The sequence below is a fragment of the Epargyreus clarus genome, unplaced genomic scaffold, assembly GCF_041222505.1.
Source record: "Epargyreus clarus isolate Ecla_fem2 unplaced genomic scaffold, WU_Ecla_fem_2.2 ptg000009l, whole genome shotgun sequence".
Lineage (NCBI taxonomy): Eukaryota > Metazoa > Arthropoda > Insecta > Lepidoptera > Hesperiidae > Epargyreus > Epargyreus clarus.
Genome location: NW_027332217.1, coordinates 14,471,634 through 14,494,067, shown reverse-complemented (window position 1 = coordinate 14,494,067; position 22,434 = coordinate 14,471,634). Strand labels below are relative to the sequence as shown.

Below are 22,434 nucleotides of genomic sequence, written 5' to 3'. Positions count from 1 at the left end.
GTTAGGCTTATAATTTAATCTAAAATAATAATATGTAAAATGGCAGTAACAAATTTACAAATGAACAGTGACAATTTTACTATTGTTAGGTACATAATAAATCATCATCATCAACAACCCATTACTGTCCCACTGCTGGGCACGGGTCTCCTCTCATAATGAGAAGGAAAAGGCCATAGTCCACCTCGCTGGCCAAGTGCGTATTGGTAGACTTCACATACCTTTGAGATTTTTTTTATAAATCCCTTACGTATGCAGGTTTCCTCACGATGTTTTCTTTCGCCGTTTAGCAAGTTATAATTAATTTCTAATACGCACATAACTTTGCAAGATCAGAGGGGCGTGCCTGGGATTTGAACCTCGGACCCCTCGATCGAGAGGCCGAGTTTCTAAACCACTAGGCTATCACTGCTTGTACATAATACGTGTCATGAATATTATCTAAAATGTAACGCTTTGTCCACAAAACATAGAGCGATCGACTTCAATATATTTTTTAAAACATTTCGTCGTTTTTGTTGGTGTTGACACGGGTCTCTTGAAGCTGAGAAGGGCTTAGGCCATAATCCATAGTAGCCAACTGTCCTTTACTCACATTTGAGAGGTCTGCCGCAAATATTACTTAAGTTAACCTTACTTGAAAAGGGCATTAATATCCTACCACGCATGACTTTTGCACGCGTCTTATTTGCACTCTTCGATTAACTTGCTGTAGTTACTTCGTGGCCTGCGTGGCCCGTGCGTATGGCGAGCATGACAAGTATCAATGAATCGATAGGATGCAAGTGGCACACGTGCGAGTGCTACACGCATGTGGGAATGAGCCGTCGTGACAGGAAAGAGGCCGTCATTCGATTACACATTCTTACGAAATGAGATGCGGTACTTTCGATTCAAGCCAAAAGCAAATAAATCTTTTTGTATTCGAACAATATCCACCTCACGCATATGCAAGAGGATATTACTTTTACAAAATATGCGTCCATAACTCCAGAGTAATCTCTGCGGTGACGTCACTGGATCTAAATGAGAGTAGTTTGTCTTGCGCTGTCACAAATTTTCCTCATAAATCTAGTTAACTAGGAATTTCTTTAAAGTTATTGTAACTTGGACATTTATTGGGAAACTTGGGAATTTCAATGGAACGGGATTTGAAAGCTTTGTGTATTTCATTTTGGTGCTTAAGTGAATTTAAGATGATACTTTCAAGTAAAACAGAACAACAAGATTAACTCACATTACGAAGGTAGTAGAGCGCGTGGTTTTTTCTTATTTTCGTCTCATATGCCTCATACATAATATGTACCATATATTCTACAAATTTCAAATCAAAATACAAGATTGATTTGAAATGTGTAGAAAGGTCACTTACATTCACAGACATGACAGAGATATTCCAATTTAATTTTGAAGACTATTCTTTGGCCGATCTCAGGTAGTATTCTACTTCTATCTGGGGTTGGTTATAGATATCTATAAGCAAGCAGTTGCCACTTACCATTAACAAGACTGCTAGGTTATTTGCTTATTCTATTATAGAAAAAAATATTCGTCACGAATAGAATAACCTCTTTGGTTTAACAAAAATCAACCACAATATTATCTGGTTTCACCCGTTTAATAGTTGCTCCTTATATGTATATATAAAGATTTATAAGGTTTTAGTGATTGGTGTAAAATATTAAAGTATTGTTTTAATTGTCACCAGGCGGGTCCGGACACGGTCGGCGCTCACGCCGCTGCGGAGCGGGGGCCGCCGGCTCGCCGAGTTGACGTCATGCTCATCGCGTCAAACCACTCAGCCAACTACACATACCAGGAGTTCAGCCTCGACCTCCCAGAAAGTCCCTACAGCCTCGCCCAGAAGATCGTCATCGCCATCGTCGCCTTGATCCTGTCCGTGCTCACCGTCGTTGGCAACTCCATGGTCATGATCAGCTTCAAAATCGACAAGCAACTACAAACTATCAGCAATTATTTTCTCTTCTCCCTTGCGGTCGCCGACTTCGCGATCGGCCTCATCTCGATGCCTCTGTACGCTGTCTTCACGATATACGGCTACTGGCCGCTCGGGCCACACATCTGCGACACCTGGCTCGCGCTGGACTACCTAGCCTCCAACGCGTCGGTCCTCAACCTCTTGATAATCAGTTTCGATAGATACTTCAGTGTTACCCGCCCTCTGACGTATCGGGCCAAAAGAACTACACGTCGCGCGACCTTTATGATAGGGTCGGCATGGGGATTCAGTTTGTTATTGTGGCCGCCGTGGATCTATGCTTGGCCGTACATAGAAGGTGAGAGGAAGGTGCCTCCTCACAAGTGTTACATCCAGTTCATTGAAACCAACCAGTATATTACGTTCGGGACGGCTATAGCGGCATTCTATGTGCCGGTGACAGTGATGTGCATATTGTATTACAAGATCTGGCGGGAGACGAAGAAACGGCAGAAGGATCTGCCTAATCTTCAAGGCGGGAAGAAACACGACTCGTCGAAGAGGTCAAATTCTAGGTAAGTTTCTTTACATTCCTTAAACAATTGGTTGTAGATACATTGGTATAACCACTACAATAAATTACAAATATAAAGATACATTTAACTATATAGTAGCAAAGAGCGGACTTGGGGAGGAGAAGTGTCATCCATCAGTTATTACCAATTGGTAATAATTTGTTATGTCAAATGTCAATAAATTTGAGATATTGTCAGAAAGAAGCGGGGTGAAATGTTTCGTCTGATAATCTTGCCAGCGTCCACTCTATAACAATACTAAGGCGAAATAAAGAGAAATTTCTTCGTTCAAAGTAGTTGTTCCATGTCTATATTACATTGCGACGTTTACAACAAAGAGTAATATTGGCAATGTAACAGCAACTGTGGCAGAACTCGTTTTTCTTCCAACCTTCCCGTGGATCATTATTCACAGAACTACAATTACTCCGAAGTTCTTTTGCTGTGTCCTACATTACGCCATCGTTCAATTTCGAACCGTACTGTTCTTACTTACGTCAGTTTATCGGGACCATCCCTTAGGACCTTCGCGAACCAATAGTTTTACTGGGATCGTTTAGGGTGGCGACACACGTTATACTTTATGCATATTGATTTCGCGTCATCGCTTTATCGACCTTATCGTCGAGTGCAAACGGCCTGAACGAACCAACAATGGAAGATTAAGGGTTTAAATGCGTGTGTAGAGTATTAGTTCTATTTTTTAGATATGTATGTGAAAGCGTTTTTTTTGCAAACTTTAAAATATATTTTTGTATTAACCGTGATACAGTATAAAAAAAATTTAAAGGTTTTGTATACAATATTGACAAGGTCCCTTCTATAGCTCTATATATTAAACTCTTTGACTAAAATAAATATTTTCAAGTTGACAATGATCAAATTATGAAAGCATAAAACTAGTAAGTGTTCTAGATCTAAGTAAAACAACCCCTTTACTATGAAATGACTACAAAACTCGTAAAGCGAAACCTCGTTTCTAAATTCCTTTGGTTAATATACGAAGCACAAAGAAGCATCTGATTAAACTTTGTTGAGTGCTTGAAGTAAAAGAAAATAGAATATTAAATAGATTTCTTTAAAGAAACGTATTGGTTTCTTATATATTTTGATTCTTTCTTGAAACATTAATAATAATTGTATATTACTATTTTTACTATTATAATTTGAAGGTGGTAGAACCCTTTGTGGTTCGACTCCGGCGGCACCACCGCCACACCTGTTTCTGCCTAATAACAGCAGTGTTAGGCGCTGCTGTGTTCCGGTTTGAAGGGTGTGGTAAGGGAGACAGACTTTTCCGAGGCGTTCCAGCTTAGTCCCTCAGGGGTAGCGGCGCATCTGTGGGCGACCTCAGATAGGAATACCTAATCCTATCTGGGGTTGATTACAGATGTCCATGGGCGGCAGTAGCCACTTACCATCAGGTGGACTGCATGTTCGTCTGCTACTCTTATATTATAAAAAAAAGAAAGTGTGTGTGTTTATGCGTTTGTATGCTCTGAGACGCAGAGAGATATATGTACTCGTATGTTCGAACCTAGGCTAGGCAAATATATTAAAATGATGACATTTAATTTCTGTTTTTAGTGCTTGTGTAACGATTGTCTATTAAGACTAGATTAGACATGCATTAGCATGTCGATAGTATACACAAAATAAAAAATCCATGAGCTATGCTTATAAAAATCAGTAAACTCGTTTTATTCCAGTACTAATTTTTGCCCGCGGCTTCGCCCGCGTTTAAAAGAAAATAATATGACATACTAACATACATCAAACTGAAAATTCGTACCTTCATTGGAACGACAGTGGCGCCATCTGGCGAAAGTTGGTCGTACCAACTCTGGAACCTTCGTGGGCTCATGGACAACAACTTTGCTAAAGATCATCACTTGATCAAATGCATAGTTTACGATTCAATCCTTACTAATTTCGATTAAAATAATCGAGTTTTTTGGATCAAAAGATCGATTCACCGATTAATCGATCTTAGATCGCCATCCCTAGTTCCCGTGGGATTTCCGGGATAAAAACTATCCCATGTCCTTTCTCGGGTCTCAGACTATCTTTGTACATAATTTCATTGAAATCGGTTCAGTGGTTTAGGCGTGAAGAAGAGACAACCATACAGACAGACAGAGTTACTTTCGGATTTATAATATTAGTAAGGATTTATTTTTATTCCAGTAACATAATAATACACATGGCGACACATTTATTTCCACTTACTTTGAGTTTTAGCACAAATTATGCATCCCGTTTACCGAAAGACGACTACAAAACTCGTTTCTAAATTCCTTTGGTTAATATACGAAGAACAAAGAAGCGTCTGTTTAAACTTTGTTAGTGCTTGAAGTGAACAAGTGTAAGAAAGAAAGAAAAATTTAGATAGATTCTTTAAAGAAACGTTCTTGAACTTTTGATTTTCGTACACTATTTATTTCTTTGAATTCCTAGCAACACTATTGTTTGATAATCATAGTGTCAAATACAAAAATAATAGTTTGGAGTATATTCAACTTATTTTATTGTATGTAATTCATACTTGCCGTTTCATATTAAACGACTACAGAACACATAGAAACAAAATAAAAAAACAACTAAATAAAGTGAATAAGTGTAAGAAAGAAAAGAAATGATTGATGAATAGCTTATGGGAACCGTAGGTTTCTCGTAACTTTTAATGTTGTATAGAGTGTTTCTAGAAGCATATAGGTAACACTTATCTGGAGGCACGGTAGTGCTATTGCCAAGTCGAGCAAAACAAAAAAAGTGCAAAGTCTTACCATTGTTTTCTTGAAAATGTTAAGATCATTTTCAACTCCTCTAATCTACAATAATATTTTTTTTAGTTGTCTATTGTTGCATTATTTTTGATGGCAATACAGCTTCAAAAAAATTGGATATAGATTTTTTAAAATACGTTTATATTTTACTTCTGTAGTAGAGTGACTGTACTACAAATTCAATTGTAAATGTAAGTGCATATATAGAAATACTTGCACTTAGCGTAATTACATTCAGTATTGCAACAAAGCGGATCCTCTTTGTATGGTCATTGTTCTTTAATTGGTTTAGTCGATTTCACATTGTCGAACAAAAATAAAAGTAGAACTGTTGGTTTAACTGCATATGTATTTTTTTTTATAATAAAGGAGTAGCAAACGAGCATGCAGTCCACCTGATGGTAAGTGGCTACTGCCGCCCATGGACATCTGTAATCAACCTCAGATAGGATTAGATATTCCTACGTGAGGTCGGCCACAGATGCGCTACCGCTGAGGACTAAGCTGGAACGCCTCGGAAAAGTCTGTCTCCCTTACCACACCCTTCAAACCGGAACACAGCAGCGCCTAACACTGCTGTTATTAGGTAGAAATAGGTGTGGCCGTGGTGCCGCCGGAATCGAACTACAAAGGGTTCTACCACCTTCGGATATACTGCTTTATGTGATTCTGTCTTATAATTAACTCTACTGAGGAGGGTAATATGAGAGGGTAATAATAGAGGATAATGTCGTTGTGTCGTTGGATTCAGTAAAATTTTGAGAGTGGCATTGGCTATATTTTATAGCAGTGGCTTTATGTACTGTTGTGTACAACTAAATTGTAGTGGTAGTGGTGTTTCTCTTTCATACATTATAGTGGCAGTATTTCCACATTTTTTACTCTGTATAGATTTTTATAAGCGTAGTAAGTTATAATAATTCCCAATCGTTATCATAGAACACTGTTGTTGAATCTTCATAAGTGTTTTATTCATTGAATCAAAGGATTGTAGATCAGACTGGGTGACTGAGTTGCTTTGTCTGATTAAGCCCTATACCTATCAGTATAGTTCGATTGCTTGACTACGTTTCTTCGTGTGTAAACACCCTAAGCTCTATCTCTACTCTACGGATCGGTTACCTTAAGTTGCTTAGTGTGTGAAAGCCTTATCGCACGTTACCATTCAGTGAACCGTTGAGGCGTGTTGAGAAGATAACATTATTGAAGTGAAACTGCTTTATCGACAAGGAAGAAATCTTAGCAATGTTAAAAAAACGTCACACTTCCCGACGGCCGACAAAATCTTAAAAAAAGTAGTAATATTTTCCGTCACTTTGGACACGTATTTAGTGAATTGTTGTTGCAGTTGTTAAGTTGTGAGTGTTAAGCGCTGCTGTCTTTTGGTTTGAACGGTATGTAAAGGGAGACATTCTTTTCCGAGGCGTTCCAGCTTAGTCCTCAGGGTAGGGGCGCATCTGATTCTGACATTAAGTAGGAATATCTAATCGTGTCTGGGGTTGATTACAGTTGTCGATGGGTGGCAGAAGTCACTTACCATCAGGTGGATATCATGCCGGTCTGCGGTAGGAGTACCTATAGTACGAAAAAAGTATATTAATACACACACATTTTTTACCCCGACAGACTATGCATATAAGGTGGTAATTCTGGAGAATTTATTACCAGATCGAATAGTCCGTTTTCTATTACAGATTCACCCTCGATCGTAAATTAATTCAAGGAAAAAATATATCATTGGATTTTTCAAACTATCTTTTTCTGTTAAGTCTGAAGGGCGGAGGGAAGATATTCATGAGGTGGTTCAACTTGAAAAACGTGACCGATCTTCGGTTAGACTTCTTTTTTATTTGGAACTGATCGCTATATAATTTTACTATACTGTCTTTACATTAAGTGTATTTATGCCAGTTATTCAAATTTTTCGTATCGAAGATATCAACAATTTCTATATAGTAGACGTTGTTAAATGTCGATGTTTTGTAAGCAACACATTGAAAAATTGTTTTTTTAACAAAAGTTAAAACACCTTATATAAGTGTCTCTGCATAATGCACCCACTACCTTAGTAATCATATAAACCACTTCATTTTATAAGATCCGGCAAACGTTGTGTTGCCATATAAATAAAAAATGTTAAGGGTGAACAACCCTTAGCACTAGGGGTATGAAACTTAGATAGTAGCCGATTCTCAGACCTACTGAATATGCATATAAAATTTGATGAAATTCGGTAAAGCCGTTTCGGAGGAGTACGGTAACTAACATTGTGACACGAGAATTTTATAAATAAGATATTGCAATCTTTGAGGACTACCTTATAAAGTCTTTAATCTTATCTGGGTTTGATTTCTTCTACTTCTACATTTTCTACTTCTGTAGTATCAACAATGTAGAACAAGATATTACAAATGTTATGATAAAATTAAATTTTTGAATATTCAACGAACTCGGTAACTCGTTTGTATTCGATTCGACGTATAATTGTGGCATCGATCGCCGTTTCCATTGGAAATTGGAAATTGCTGATAGAGAGTCATTATCATGTCAAAGTGAGTGTTTTCAGTACAGCACACAGTGATGCTTGCTTCGAATGAAATTTCATGTTTTCAATGTACAGCACAGTGTAGTTATGTGTGTGTGTGTTTGTGTTTGATTCGATTAAGTTTTTATGTTTTCAGTGTACAACACAGTGTAGTTATGTGTGTGTGTGTTTTTAATTTACATAATAGTTATGTGTGTGTGTGTTTGGTACGATGAGTACTGTATGTGTGGAACTATTGTTTAATTGGGTGCATTGATTGAATGTTGTATTTTTGTTTTAGTATTCTTTTATTAGGACGTATTGTTAAACTAACTCAGCGCCGTGGGCTATGGACTGATCCTTCTCATACTGAGAGAAGACCTGTGCCCAGCAGTGGGACAATAATGGGTTAATGATGATGATGTATTCCGATGTTCTTCATTCAAATATATCATAGTTTTAATGAAATGCGGTTTTAATGCTCAAAAATCACAAATTTATACATATGACAATGTCCAATAAAAGTACATAGAGTTTAAGATCACATATTTTTTCAATTGTATGAATTTTAGAAATCCGTATTTACGTAATAAAAAGTTATGGAACAACCTGGGTAGCAACAGATCGTGAGTTCGTGGAAGACATGGACAGTATCGCCTCATGCGGCCCTCTGTCCGGTGCACTTGGATCCTTATGTTAGCTATAATTTACCTATAATATTGCTGTTTTCGACTACTTTGCGATTGAGTTGAAAAACAGATTGAACAAGGGACCGTTTTTTTCCGTGACCCCTGATTTCTTTAGTGTAAGAGATATGAACGGAATCCTAAAAATACGCGTTTTAAACCTACGAAAAAATCGGAAAATTCGCTCACAACCCCATTTACGTGTAGAGTCAAACCCCAATAATTATGGAATCGATTTGCAAGTTGATTGGAAACTGGAAATGACCGATAGCACTATTAGCATATCAAAATGAGTGTTTTACTGAATTGGAGGTCATTCTGCACTGCACCCGTAATATTTTGCTTTCATTGGAATAATTTTGTAATTGTAAGCAAAATCGATTTTGTTTTGACCTAGTAGCTAGCCTAGTAGGCTTGTTTGTATGTTATTCTTTTTTATACAAATAAGAGTAGCAGACGAGTATGCAGTCCACCTGATGATAAGGGGTTACAGCCGCTAATGGATTTCTGTAAGAAACTCCCGATAACATTAGATTAGGGTTGACTACCAGTTGGTTTCGCCCATATGCCGATTACATCTGACATTAAAAGTATAAGTAAGTGCTATATGAGGTCGGCCAAAGTATGTCTCCCTTACCACACCCTTAAGACCAGAACAGCGCATTACTACTATTACTAGGTAGACATTAAAAGCCCTACATATAACTTTGAGCACTTTATATTAAAAGGCATGCTCGTTTTATGCTTCTATCATTACATAAGAAAATATGACCTTGTCTACATGTAGGTATGTAAGAGAGTCGCTTACTATATTCTAAAAAATGTTTCGTTCAAAGGTCTATATATAAATAAACACGCACGTGAACCGCTTAGCGGACTTGCCGATTTGCCATGCACCACGTCGCCCCCATAAACGACAAATTGCCCAACGACCACCCTTTATCCGAACATCTAATAAAAATACCTATCGTCTGAGAGCTCTTAAAATTTCACCGGCCGCACCTTTACTCAGCGCTCGATCCCCAAGCCCCATCCCACTTTGCCCCATCCCACGTTGCCCCGGCCTCTTCCGGCCTGGCCCCATTCAAGCCCCGCTTTCACGGAGAAGACATTACTCCGAGATACGGGGCCGAAGATTTACGCCTTAGCGAACTTAAGCTGATGCAGGAATTTATTTTACGTACGTTGAGTGTAAGTTGTGTATCTGAATTTCTCGGTACGTTTGTTAGCTCGGTTTGCAAAGCCTTTAATGAGGGTGAACAATTTAGGTATTGTACCAAAATACACGTTAGATTATTTTGGTTTTCATATGTCCCGATTACAGAGTTGGTGGAAGAAATTTCATCCAATTTCTTTGTATCCATGTAATTAGTATCTCAAAATGTCTTTTTTTTTGTTTTAAATGTTTGTCTTCTTCAATTTTCTATTATGTAGTTTTTCCACTTTTTGTCTACTAGTATGTTATGAAACTTAGTTTGACTTCAAGATGAAATGTGTTTTAGTCAAAGACAATACTGTTATTAAAATATTTCAATTTACACAACTTTCAAGTTACGCCCACAATCGCGGGACCCCCTTTTAGTCGCCTCTTACGACAGGCAGGGGATACCGTAGCCCTATTCTGGTCCCGATGCTACAGTGCCCGTATAAAGATCAAATTATTATGATTTTATTAAAAAAAACAACCAAAACATCCAACTATCAGAAATTAGACAAACAGTTACAAACTCGTAAATTTGAAACAATCAAGCTGTGTCACAGTAAAAACTCGGGCATTTCTCAAACAAACTTCTCAGAAACTACGAGATATTCACAACAGGTATGCAGACGGACTGTATCTACGAATTGTTATTGCAAACAAGTCTATTCTAGAATAGTAGAATATGGTACATATGTATGTTTTATTCAACTGTCAACTACATAAATGGTCACGTTCCACTTAATGATGTAGATTGCAATTTATACGTTTCACTAGTTTGAAATTTATGAGCGTATGTTTAGACAACCAAGCGGAATGGACTCAACATCCGCACACAGCATGCCAAACACGTGTCGCTGTAGTAAATAGTGACGTCATCGATGACGTCAGAATTGAGTAGACAGGGTGTGTTTGTTTTTGTTGTTAGTGGGAGACTGTCAATATACCGCAGAATATGGTACAAATGTATATTATTCAACTGTCAACTACATAAATGGTCGCGTTCCACTTAATGATGTAGATTGCAATTTATCCGTTCCACTAGTTTAAAATTTATGAGCGTATGTTTCGACAATCAAGCGGAATGGACTCAACATCCGCATTTACGAAGCATGCCAAACACGTGTCGCTGTAGTAAATAGTGACGTCATCGATGACGTCAGAGTTGCGTAGACAGGGTGTGAATTACGTTTGCTGCTCTCGGAGGCTCCAAAAAAAGCCAGATTTACTTTAAAACTAATTTAATTATATTAAAATTACAATTAAACTTATATTTAAGGCTAGTGATTCCTATCTAAGTTGGATGAAGAATGCACATTTTATTGTTAGAATAATTAAGGAAAGTATTGATTGGTAATTGCGAAATTGCTAATCTGCAATAAATCTAGGTCTAAGTCGGTGACTCGCCAATACACGTGTTGGTAGCGTCAGCGATCCTCTTAAGGCTGCTATACGTAATTTGTGTTTGTTTTTGTTGTTAGTGAGAGACTGTCAATAAACCGAAGAATATGGTACAAATGTATGTTTTATTCAACTGTCAACTACATACATGGTCGCGTTCCAATTAATGATGTAGATTGCAATTTATTCGTACCACTAGTTTGAAATTTACGAGCATGTGTTTTGACAACCAAGCGGAATCCGCGTTTACGTTTGCGGTGACTCGCCAATACACGTGTTGGTAGCGTCAGCGATCCTCTTAGGGCTGCTATACGTAATTCCTCCACCCCCAGAGCGGCAACTATTTCAGAACGCTTAGTGAGAATGTTGCCGGCATCTTTCCAGGAGTATCTTCCTTGTTATCTTCTTCTTTACTGCTCTTTTTCTTGCAAGCCCCAAGCTTGTACTTGTAGAGGATTATAATGATGTTACTTCCGATTGACAGGATCGTGTAAAATGGTAGAGTTGTATGATAAACTACATCAGAATGATGATGCTGTAGTGGAGTCTGTGCCATGATTCTCTCCTGGATGCCGTGCAGATCCTGCAGGTTAATGGAGTTCAATTGGATATGCGTTGCTGGCGAAGATTGGATGCCGATGCTTTTCGTGATTCCGGTCAGTTTCAGGGGCTGTCCTTTAATCTCGTCGTTGTCATTTACTATTGGGAATTCCTCGGTTTTTAGTTGACAGCTAACTGGAATCGTTGCTAGGTAACTTCCATGCACTGAGATGTACTCAACTCGACCGCAAGAAAGTTGTACTCGAACCTGGTGTGGAAAGGATAGCACATAGTGTCGATCATCTAGCTTCTCCATGGCCTCCCTTTGTAGGATGACTTTGGCGAATTGGCAAGATTCTTGAAGACGTTGGCTGGTTATCACCTCCTGGATGCAGTCATTCTTGCTACGGATTTGCAGGTTGACTAATTCGTCACAGAGATACCAGGAATTGAGCTTCGGACATTCTGTCTCTATGTACACGAATGTTTTCTCGTAAGTTGCTATGAAAGGAAAGGGAGGTATGAGGCCTTGGTTGTCTTTATTAGGTGCTATTGCTAACTTAAAAGCTCATAACTATCTTTAGAAATTATTGGAAATTTAAAAACTATAACTATCTGTTTATTAATGTAAAGGATCCTGTAACAAATTCGCGGATTTAGGAATTCGTTTTAATCTGGACTTGGCGATAGGTCCGCGTTTCTTAGAGGTATAAATGTGAATAGGTAAGTTTGCGAGAACAGTATCCTGGGTGTAACGGGGTGCCGTTTTCTGACGGTGAGCACTTGGATTCTTTATGAAGACCTGTTGTTCTGGTGCATATTCTATTTCAGGTTCGCGAGACTTATTCCTATTCTCTATTAGGTTAGTGCGTTTAGCAAGAGAGGAGTCGTTAATAATTTTATATACCTGTTTCATCTGTTCCCTATGGTTCTGCGTATATTGTTGTAATAGATGATGAGTCAAGTCTATGTCAAGACAGTCTCTTGGGTCAAAATGTCCGGTAAGTAAGTCGAAAGGTCTACACTTAGTAAAGCTATGTATGGAGCTATTATAGGCGATTATAGCGTAAGGAACAAGGTGGACTATAGGTTGGTCTTTATGTTGTAACTTAAGAATTCTAAGGTGTTCTAATAATGTGGAATGAAATCTTTCTATATTACCGTTATCGTTAGGAGAGTGAGCTAGGATTCTATGGTGATTTATTTTATGTAGTCTAGTAAATTCTAAAAATAATTGGTTTGTGAACTCAGTCCCATTATCTGTAATTAACGTTACTGGCACACCAAAATGTGTACAATATGTTAATAATGCCTGTAGTATACTGATAGCTGTTCCGTCGCGAAGTGGATAGGCTTGACCATATTTAGTGAAAACGTCTATAAAAGTAATGTATTTTTCACCCTGAACTGTAAATAGGTCCATATGTACAATTTCGAAGGGTTTAGTAGCAGGTGGAACTACATTGAATTGAGGTCTCACTGGGTTCCGGTCATACTTGGCTTGTCCACATATGGTGCATTCATTAATAAATTTAGTGATATGCTCTTTCATCTTAGGCCAATAGTACTTGGATGACAAAGCTAGGTAACACTCGGTAATGCCTCGATGGTTTGTTTTACCATCATGGTAGTGCTGGATAATCTCCTGCTGGCGAAGATATTCTTTTACGTTTTCTATCTCAAATTTAGTTAATACAAGGTTCATAGAGGAGCTTTTGAATTTACTCTGTAAGATAGGTATGACGGAATACATCGCTAGAGTAGGGTTGATTAAGAGGGCGGTTTTAATTTTAGGTTTAACGTATTCTTTTACAGCGTTTATAAGATCTTCTTCCAAATTATGTTCTGAGATTTGTATACTAATTCGAGTGTGGGTATCAAAAGGTTTAGTAAGAACGGGTTTTCTTTTAATATCGCTAACAATAGTAAAGTGTATCTGTCGGTTAAATTTATTTAGAGGTTCGTCAGTAATGGGGATTTCTAATATGGGATTTTCCTTATTGGTGTGAACGGTTTCTGTAGAAGAGTTAACATGTGTTAGTGGAAAGTCAGTTGGGTTACCCAACAAGGAGTCGACGGTTTCCGTGGAAGAGTTAGCTCTAGTAGGTTGTAAGTCGGTCGGGTTTTCCGTCGGGGGTTTGACAATTTCCTTTGAAGAACTATTATTTGGAGTAGGCAGACATTCAGTCGGCTTTCTTATAAAGGAGTTTAAGTCGTCTATTTGCATCATCAACGTCTTAATCTCGTCGTTATGAATTTCTACTCGAGAGAGGGCATCTGCGTTAACGTTATATTTTCCTTTCTTATATATGACTGTAAAATCATATTCACTAAGCCTGAGTCGCCATCGAGTTAGCCGTGAGTTGGGTTCTTTTAGACTCATAATCCACTGTAGTGGTTTATGGTCACTATAAACTTTAAATTTCCTACCAAAGAGATAAGGGCGGAAGTATTTAGTTGCCCATACAATTGCTAACAATTCTTTTTCTATGGTGCTATAGTTCGTCTCACTTTCGTTAAGTGTACGAGAAGCGTAGCACACGGGTTTGTCTGAACCTATGGGGCCTTGGGATAATATTGCACCGATAGCAAAGTTTGAAGCATCTGTGGTTAGGTTGAACTCTTTAGAAAAATCTGGATACTGCAAAATTGGGTCATTAGTAAGAAGGGTTTTGCATTTTTCGAAACAGTTAACGTATTCGGTATCGAAAGTAATCTTCTTACCCTTTTTTAAACATTGTGTTAATGGTTTGGTAATACGAGCAAAGTCAGGAATGAATTTTCGGTAATAACCGAGAAGACCTAAAAACTGTTTTATCTCTTTTGGTGTCTTAGGAATGGGATATTTCTCTATGGCTGAAATCTTATCGGGGTTAGGTTTCACGCCATCTTTACTGATGATGTGACCAAGATAGGCAGTCTCGAGTTTCAGGAATTCTGACTTGTCCATTTGGATCTTAAAGTTGGACTCTCGAAGACGTTGAAATACCTTTTCCAAGTTCAACATGTGTTCCTGAAGGGACGTGCTAAATACTATGATGTCATCTAGGTATACTAAACATATGTCGTTTTGTAGACCTCTTAGAACGTTGTCCATGACACGTTGGAATGTGCTAGGTGAGTTTTTTAGACCCATTGGCATTCTAAGGAACTCAAAATGGCCATGCTCGACATTAAAAGCTGTCTTTGGTATGTCCTGGGGGTCCATCTCTACTTGGTAAAATCCGTTGGTTAAATCTAAGGTGGTAAAATATTGGCACTTCCCTAACTTGTCTAGTACGTCAGTAATATTAGGTATAGGGTACTTATCGTCTAACGTTTTTTCGTTTAACTTACGAAAGTCTACGACAAGGCGCCACTTCTGCTTACCTGAGGAGTCTATCTTTTTAGGTACAACCCAAATAGGTGAACTCCAGGCGGAATCGGATGGTCTGATTATTCCCTGGTCTAGCATTTTCGCAATCTGATCCCTAACCTCTTGTCGATGAACGAACGGATATCTATAACTTTTAGTGTGCACGGGAACCTCATCCGTAGTTCTAATACGATGTTTTATTTTATTAGTGAATGTTAAGGGTTCGCCGTCTAAATAAAAGACGTCTGAGTAGCGAGAACAAAGAGCCTTAAGATTAGCTTTTTCTTCCTCGTTTAAATGATCTAAACGTAAGCGTGAAACTACTTCCCGCGCGCGCGCCGATGGTTGGTTAGTGCGCATGCACTCGATATTAAATAATTCCGCGTGCGCCGGCCGATCGAGCGAGAATATTAAGTCGTTTGGTGTTGGATTTTCGATCTCAACGTAGGCGCGGTTGTTAATAACGGTGGTGATACATTCGTGAATTATACAATTACAAACTACTTGTTCTCTAATAAAAACATCGCCATCACTAGTGTCTATCGGTATACGAATAGCCTTTGATGTTCCAGCTGGTATGATGTCCTCGTACAGATTTACGTTCCGAGAATCATACATCATTATAGGATTTGAAGCGGAGCGAGTTATTAATTGTCCGTCTTTCAAATCTATTCGAGCTTCCCATTTATTTAATAAATCTAATCCTATAAGTCCATCGAAATAATTATGGAATCGGTAGACAAATAATTTAATATTATCGCGATCATTGAACTCTGAAAAACATGGTAGCGTTATAGAATAATTGTTCCTAGTTGTCGCGTGTATGTTAGTCACTTCGAAGGGGTCATAATTAAGTGGAAATTGATTAAAGTAATTTTCAACAGCTTCAGGACTAATAAAAGATTGGTTAGCACCCGTATCTACTAATAATTTTAAAGGTGGGTCGGATATCTGTATATATGGTAATTGTCTCTGTGTCTGTAAGTTAAGTTCTATTTTGGTTTTCGTATAGGGGGGTCCTTCTGAAAATCCTGATCGTCACTAACATCTTCTACCTGAGTGGTATTTTCAGTTCGTAAAGGGTTGTAGATTGAAGCGTCATAATATGTCGGGTCGCAAGTGAAGTCGGGGGCATAGTCACTAGTGTAGTAGTTGTTATAGTCATCGTAATCGTACACCGGCTCTTGGTAACAATCATATGGGTAGTAATATGATCCGTCATATGCAGCACATTCGTTCATGTTCATTTCACGTGTTTTAAAATAATTATTGGGTGGCGGGTTCCCTGACCTTCTCCAATCATGACCAGTCATCAAGGTGTGAGGTAATGGTTTCGGAGTGAATCTCTGAACGCCACTCATAGGTTGAGGAGCTGATGACTGAGTAGGGTTATTTCTTGGTGGTAGTTTAAATACATTACTGTGAGGATTATAATTAGGAGGCGGTGCGCCGAACATCCTTTGAGTATTGGTTGGCATGCGATGATGTTGCATGGGTTGTTGGAATTTAAATGGTTGAGGCGGGGGCCTCATGGGCTGCTGCCCTATCGGTGTCGGCCACTTGGATGCTGGGTTTTGAAAATTAGGAGGTGCACGTGGTGGTGCGAATGACGTGGACGGGAATACAGGGGTTTTTGGAATAAACTGACTTCTGTGAGGCTCGTTACGTTGTTGGAGGTATGTGATGTTCATTTCCTCCTGAACATATTCGAGCGCTTTCTCAATAGTTTCGGGGCGCATACAGCGTATACGGGACCCTAAGGGTTCCTTTAAACCACGAACGAACGCTTGCATTGTCACTTTTTTATATAAGTCACGTTTAGCTGTCACAGTGGTGTCTATGGTTTCGTGCAAGGTCACATAGGTCATAATGGTACTAAAAAGTGTCATGCAGTGGTCGAAAAACTCCTGTGGGGATCTATTGCCTTGCGTGGCTAATGAGAGGTCATTGTATAGTGTAGTCTCGTCACGTTGATCGGAAAAATTGTTAATAAGAGTACTACGTATGCCTCACCCAACTATCAGGGATGCCATTGGAATTGATGGTACAAGCTGCTGTCCCTGTAATCTTATTAAGTATGCCGTTTAGAAGGCATGTATTTGAAAATTCACTGCCTGGATCAGGGCGCAAGTACTTGATAACTACTTGGTCGCAAACCTTAATGAATCTCGTTAATACGTTAGGGTTGCCATCAAAGTCCGGGACTAGGCGGAGTGCCTTAAAAATGGTGTCCGGGTCAACTGCCATTATATTATAATCTAATTTATTAAAACTATCTAATTGATTATCTAACTCAAAATCTAAATTTCTAGTTCTATCGCTAACACTATCGCGGCGAGCCTGACGAGATTCAGACTGCCGGTCCCTATCGGATCTAGGGTGGAAAATGGTGAAGGGTACTTAGGACAAAAGGATAGCAACACGAGAACGATTCAAGTGCACTTACAGGTGTTTCATCTGGTTTTCTCTGGTGCTTCGATGTCTGGAAACTCCTCCTGTGTCGCAGCAGGTCCGTAGATTCTGGATACTCGATGACGGGGCTGGATAGCCACCCGGGTGACTCGCGACGCGATCTTCGATATTAGAAGTCCTAGCTAACGCGAACCGGCCCGCGAGTATCCTACCGACTGCGCCAATTACGTTTGCTGCTCTCGGAGGCTCCAAAAAAAAGCCAGATTTACTTTAAAACTAATTTAATTATATTAAAATTACAATAAAACTTACATTTAAGGCTAGTGATTCCTATCTAAGTTGGATGAAGAATACACATTTTTATGTTACAATAATTAAGGAAAGTATTGATTGGTAATTGCGAAATTGCTAATGTGCAATAAATCTAGGTCTAAGTCGGTGACTCGCCAATGCACGTGTTGGTAGCGTCAGCGATCCTCTTAGGGCTGCTATACGTAATTCGGAATACGAACGAAGGATACCAAACACGTGTCTCTGTAGTAAACAGTGACGTCATCGATGACGTCAGAGTTGAGTGGAAGCGTGTGTTTGTTTTTGCTTTTAATTGGATGACTGTCAATGGAGTGAAGCATATTGTCACGGCCTCAGCTAATAAAAACTTGAGTAGTCGTTTATTCTTTAAGATTCTGATAAAATCTCGAAAAGCAGTTTAGATCAAAAAGTTGACTTGTGTCTTAAGAATTCCGATATAACATTTATTGTTGTTATACATTTATTATTGTCATACGACAAGTAAGTCACCGCTTTCAAAGACTTACCCAAGGTTGGCCTTGCTACCTTTGAGGGCTAAGTTATAACGTCTCCGCTAAGTATGACTCCTACACCCTCCAAACCAGAGGAACGCTTCATCATCAACCCATTATTGTCCCTGCTGTTGAGCACGGGTCTCCTCAGAATGAGAAGGGTTAGGCGATAGTCTACCGCGCTGGCCAAGTACGTATTGGTAGACTTCACATACCTTTGAGTTTTTTTTTAATCTCTCAGGCATGCAGGTTTTTTTACGATGTCTTCCGTCACCGTTTTAGCAAGTGATAATTAATTTCTAATACGCACATAATCTCGAAAAATTAGAGGTGCGTCAAAGCCCCTGGATGCGCCTGGGATTTGAACCTCGGACCCCTCGATCGAGAGGCCGAGTATCCTAAATCGAATCATAAAGGGTTCTACCACCATCAAATTATGTAATACATATGTATTAGTATAGGTATATAGTTATTAAGTTATTGCGGCGGTAATGCTTCAACACAGGCATAGACACTGATTGGATTCTGAGTTAATATGCATATTGCTAATTACTCCAGTGTCTGTGTGGTATACCTTTGTGTATTAAGGCCACTGTCACACTGTTAAGGCGATAGCTATGCGATGGAGTCGACGAATCAATCGTATTATAACCATGCGATAAACGCCATATTAAAATAAAGCTTGTTTTCACCAAAAGTAGAAGAACTCTCTGCGACTCGACTCCGGATACATCGCCACACCTATTTCGACCTAATATAAACAGTGTCCATCCCTATCTCTACCTAATAACAGCAGTGTTAGGCGCTGCTGTGTTCCGGTTTGAAGGGTGTGGTAAGGGAGACAGACTTTTCCGAGGCGTTCCAGCTTAGTTCTCAGGGGTGGCGGCGCATTTGTGGCCGACCTTAGGTGGGAATATCTAATCCTATCTGGGGTTGATTACAGATGTCCATGGGCGGCAGTAGCCACTTACCATCAGGTGGACTGCATGCTCGTCTGCTACTCCTATATATAAAAAAAAAGTGTTAAACGCTGTTGTGTTCTGGTTTGACGAGTGTTGAAAGGGAGAAATACTTATGTGAGACGTTCCAACTTATTACTCAGGGATAGGAACGCATCTACGACCGGTTAGACCCTTATCTTATCCTGGATTGATACAGATGTCCACGGTAGTAGACACTTACCATCAGGAGGACTCGTTTGTTACATTATAATAAAAGGTTACAATTTTAAGCGGAAATTATAAGGAGAGATGACTAGTTCTTTCCCCATTTTGCGTATAGAATTTCTGCCCAAAGTCATTCACTTCTATTTACACCACTACATAGTCATTAGACCCAGTCTACACACTACGGTTCATGTTCATGTATTATTGAACAAGTGTTCTGTAAGTGAGCCACCTGCGTCCTCACATTATGTCGATATACTGGGTACCTACTGTTTACACGAAGTATCAAGTATGGAGTAGAAGGTTTGGAATTCAAATTTTGAGTAATATTTCGAGTATTTAGTTCGGGTCTTCGGGATGCTGAATTTTGAAGATAGGAAGGTAGCTCGTTATTTGATTCTAGAGCCAACGCTACATACATAACACAACACATTGACTACACTAGCAGTGTTAAGTGCTGCTGTGTCCTGGTTTGAATGTATTAAGGTTCTAATTTTTTTTTTGTATATTATAGGAGTGGCAGACGAGCATGCAGTCCACCTGATGGTAAGTGGCTACTGCCGCCCATAGACATCTGTAATCAACCCCAGATAGGATTAAATATTCCTACCTGAGGTCGGCCACAGATGCGCCCACCCCTGAGGACTAAGCTCGAACGCCTCGGAAAAGTCTGTCTACCTTACCACACCCTTAAAAACGGAATACAGCACCGCCTAACACTGCTGTTATTAGGTAGAAATAGGTGTGGCGTTGGTGCCGCCGGAATCGAACCACAAAGGGCTCTACCACATTCATAGTTTTTAGTTAGTAAGTTAGGATAGCGTTCTAAAATACTCGTTTGTGACCGACCTCAGGTATGACTCCGAGGATAACGGAAGTCTATGGGCTTCTATGTATTACAAAAATTCCAGCGTAGTAATATTTAGTGAAGTTTACATCGAATAGTTCTCTTTATTTTTTAAAAGGTTTATTTTCTGCGATAAACAGTCTAATTTATAAGCAGTAATAGTCTACTGGTTGAAATTTGGGGAACTCTCGTTCGAGGAGTTCGAGGTTCAAATCCCAGACACGCACTTCCGATTTTTCAGTAATGCACACCTGAGAGATCAAAATAAATACAAATTCTCAACGGTATGTGAAGTCTACCAAAACACATTTGGTTAGCGCGGTGGACTATGGCCTAATTCTTCTCATTCAGAGAGTTGCCCGTGCCCAGCAGTGGGACAGTAGTGGAACAACGTATTCTACAAAATCGAAAAAGGACCATGACCTTAAGCCCTCATTTTAAGAGGAAAAGTGCCCAGTAGAGGCAAAGTTAAACATTACATAATGAAACGCGTGTAACCCCCCTATCCACCTCGCAACGTTCCAACTCATGTATTATTGAAGGGCCGGTCCTACACCTGGTGCGTTACATACATTATCATGTCATGCGTTACATTATGCTAACGGACCGTGTCAATTGTTATGACATGGAACATAATCATGCATTAATGATTTTCGGGGAATATTTAAGGTAACCTCTTGTACTTTATATTTTGTCTTGTACTTTTATTTTTGCCTTCGTTTTATTCTCTTTAGGTACATTTTATTTTGCAATCCTGTGTATTTTAGTTAAAAACGGCTAAGTTGGAATGTGTGTATAGATATCTCACCGCCTTGTAATTGAAGGAAGCCATTGAATGGCTGACACATACGTAAAATGGCTGATGGTTTTCCCATTACGTCTCCGTCTGTCATGGTGTAATGTACGCGGAACAATGCCGACATGTGCAGTTAAGTGGAGCAAAAACAACACGACATCGAAGAAAAAGAGCGGAGAAATATCGTTTCATTCTTAAATGCCCTAAAACTACATTTTTTAATATTATTCAAACACGAAAATTTTCTTGTGAGGAGTGAGTAATCTTTACTAATCTATATCCTCAAATAAGTAAAATAGCATGTATATTTATATATTTGTACATGTTACACTTAAGAAACGTGAGGGAGTTGGATGGGTGACTACTAGTAGCTAAATTTTATGCACATTTGTGTGTTTTTGGGGCGACTGCATCTGTATATACTCGTACATGTAACAAATGTTCCAGAAACGCAAGTGTGTGGGAGACCTTATATGTACAGTTATAAAATGAAAAGAAAATTTTTAACGTTAGCCTAATCAACAGATAAAAAAAATAAAATCTAAAAATTTCATGCTATATTGATACGGGACTCTCAGTTTTAAGTCAGTTATTATAAACAATAGTCACTCAGTTACTATAAATAATAAAATTTAAACAGCTTACTTATTGATTATTATGAAAGTATAATGTGACCTTACGTAGTAAAATCCACCCTTACTCAACCTATTATATTACTCTAGGAAGGCTTGAAGGGCCATTGTTTTAGTATTCTATGAGCGCATGTATTTAAATTAGGGAAGAAGGGTCAAATCAACCCCTCTTTTTATAGAGATACCCGCGAACCAAAAACGTTTGTAAAAAGTCAAAATCAATTACTTTGATGGTACTTTGTTGTTTTATTTTGGATTCGAATAAGTCAAAAGCATTTTACAAATAATTATTAAACTTGAATAAAATTACCGTATTTTTAAGGACGTCATAACAATATAAACGCTTATACTTAAAGCAATGTATTTTAAACATATTTAAATATCTTTTTCAACAAATATATTCAATATAAAATTTATTTTTGTTTATTATTTTTTATTTAAAATAATTTGTCTTAATAAGAATGCGGTAACATACATAACATGCAGTATACAAATAGAAAGTACATTTAATGCCACCTTACTATATGTAAATATAAAAAAAAATATAAGTATGTACATTGTACATATTCGTTATTTGGTTTTAGATAAACAAACGTTATGTAAAATGTAATTTGACGCAACGTGACACAGACATGGTTATAAAAATACGTGATAGTTTTGCATTAATGCCATGATGCTTGTTAGTGACAGGGGTTGACGCTTTGCGATATAATATTTTCTTGGTACGGGTATATTATTTATACGAGTGTGTTAACATTTTGAACTTCCTATCTT

At 38.5% G+C, this 22,434-nt stretch overlaps 1 protein-coding gene across 1 annotated transcript in view; it reads left to right on the top strand.

Annotated features, from left to right (window-relative positions):
* Nucleotides 1–753: 753 nt before the first annotated feature.
* mAChR-A (muscarinic Acetylcholine Receptor, A-type) overlaps nt 754–22,434 on the top strand; it is a 55,168-nt gene continuing 33,487 nt past the window's right edge. Inside the window, exons 1-2 of the mRNA XM_073076892.1 lie at nt 754–813; nt 1,709–2,514. Coding sequence (XP_072932993.1) covers nt 754–813; nt 1,709–2,514 — 866 coding nt within the window. The remainder of the gene's footprint in view (nt 814–1,708; nt 2,515–22,434) is intronic.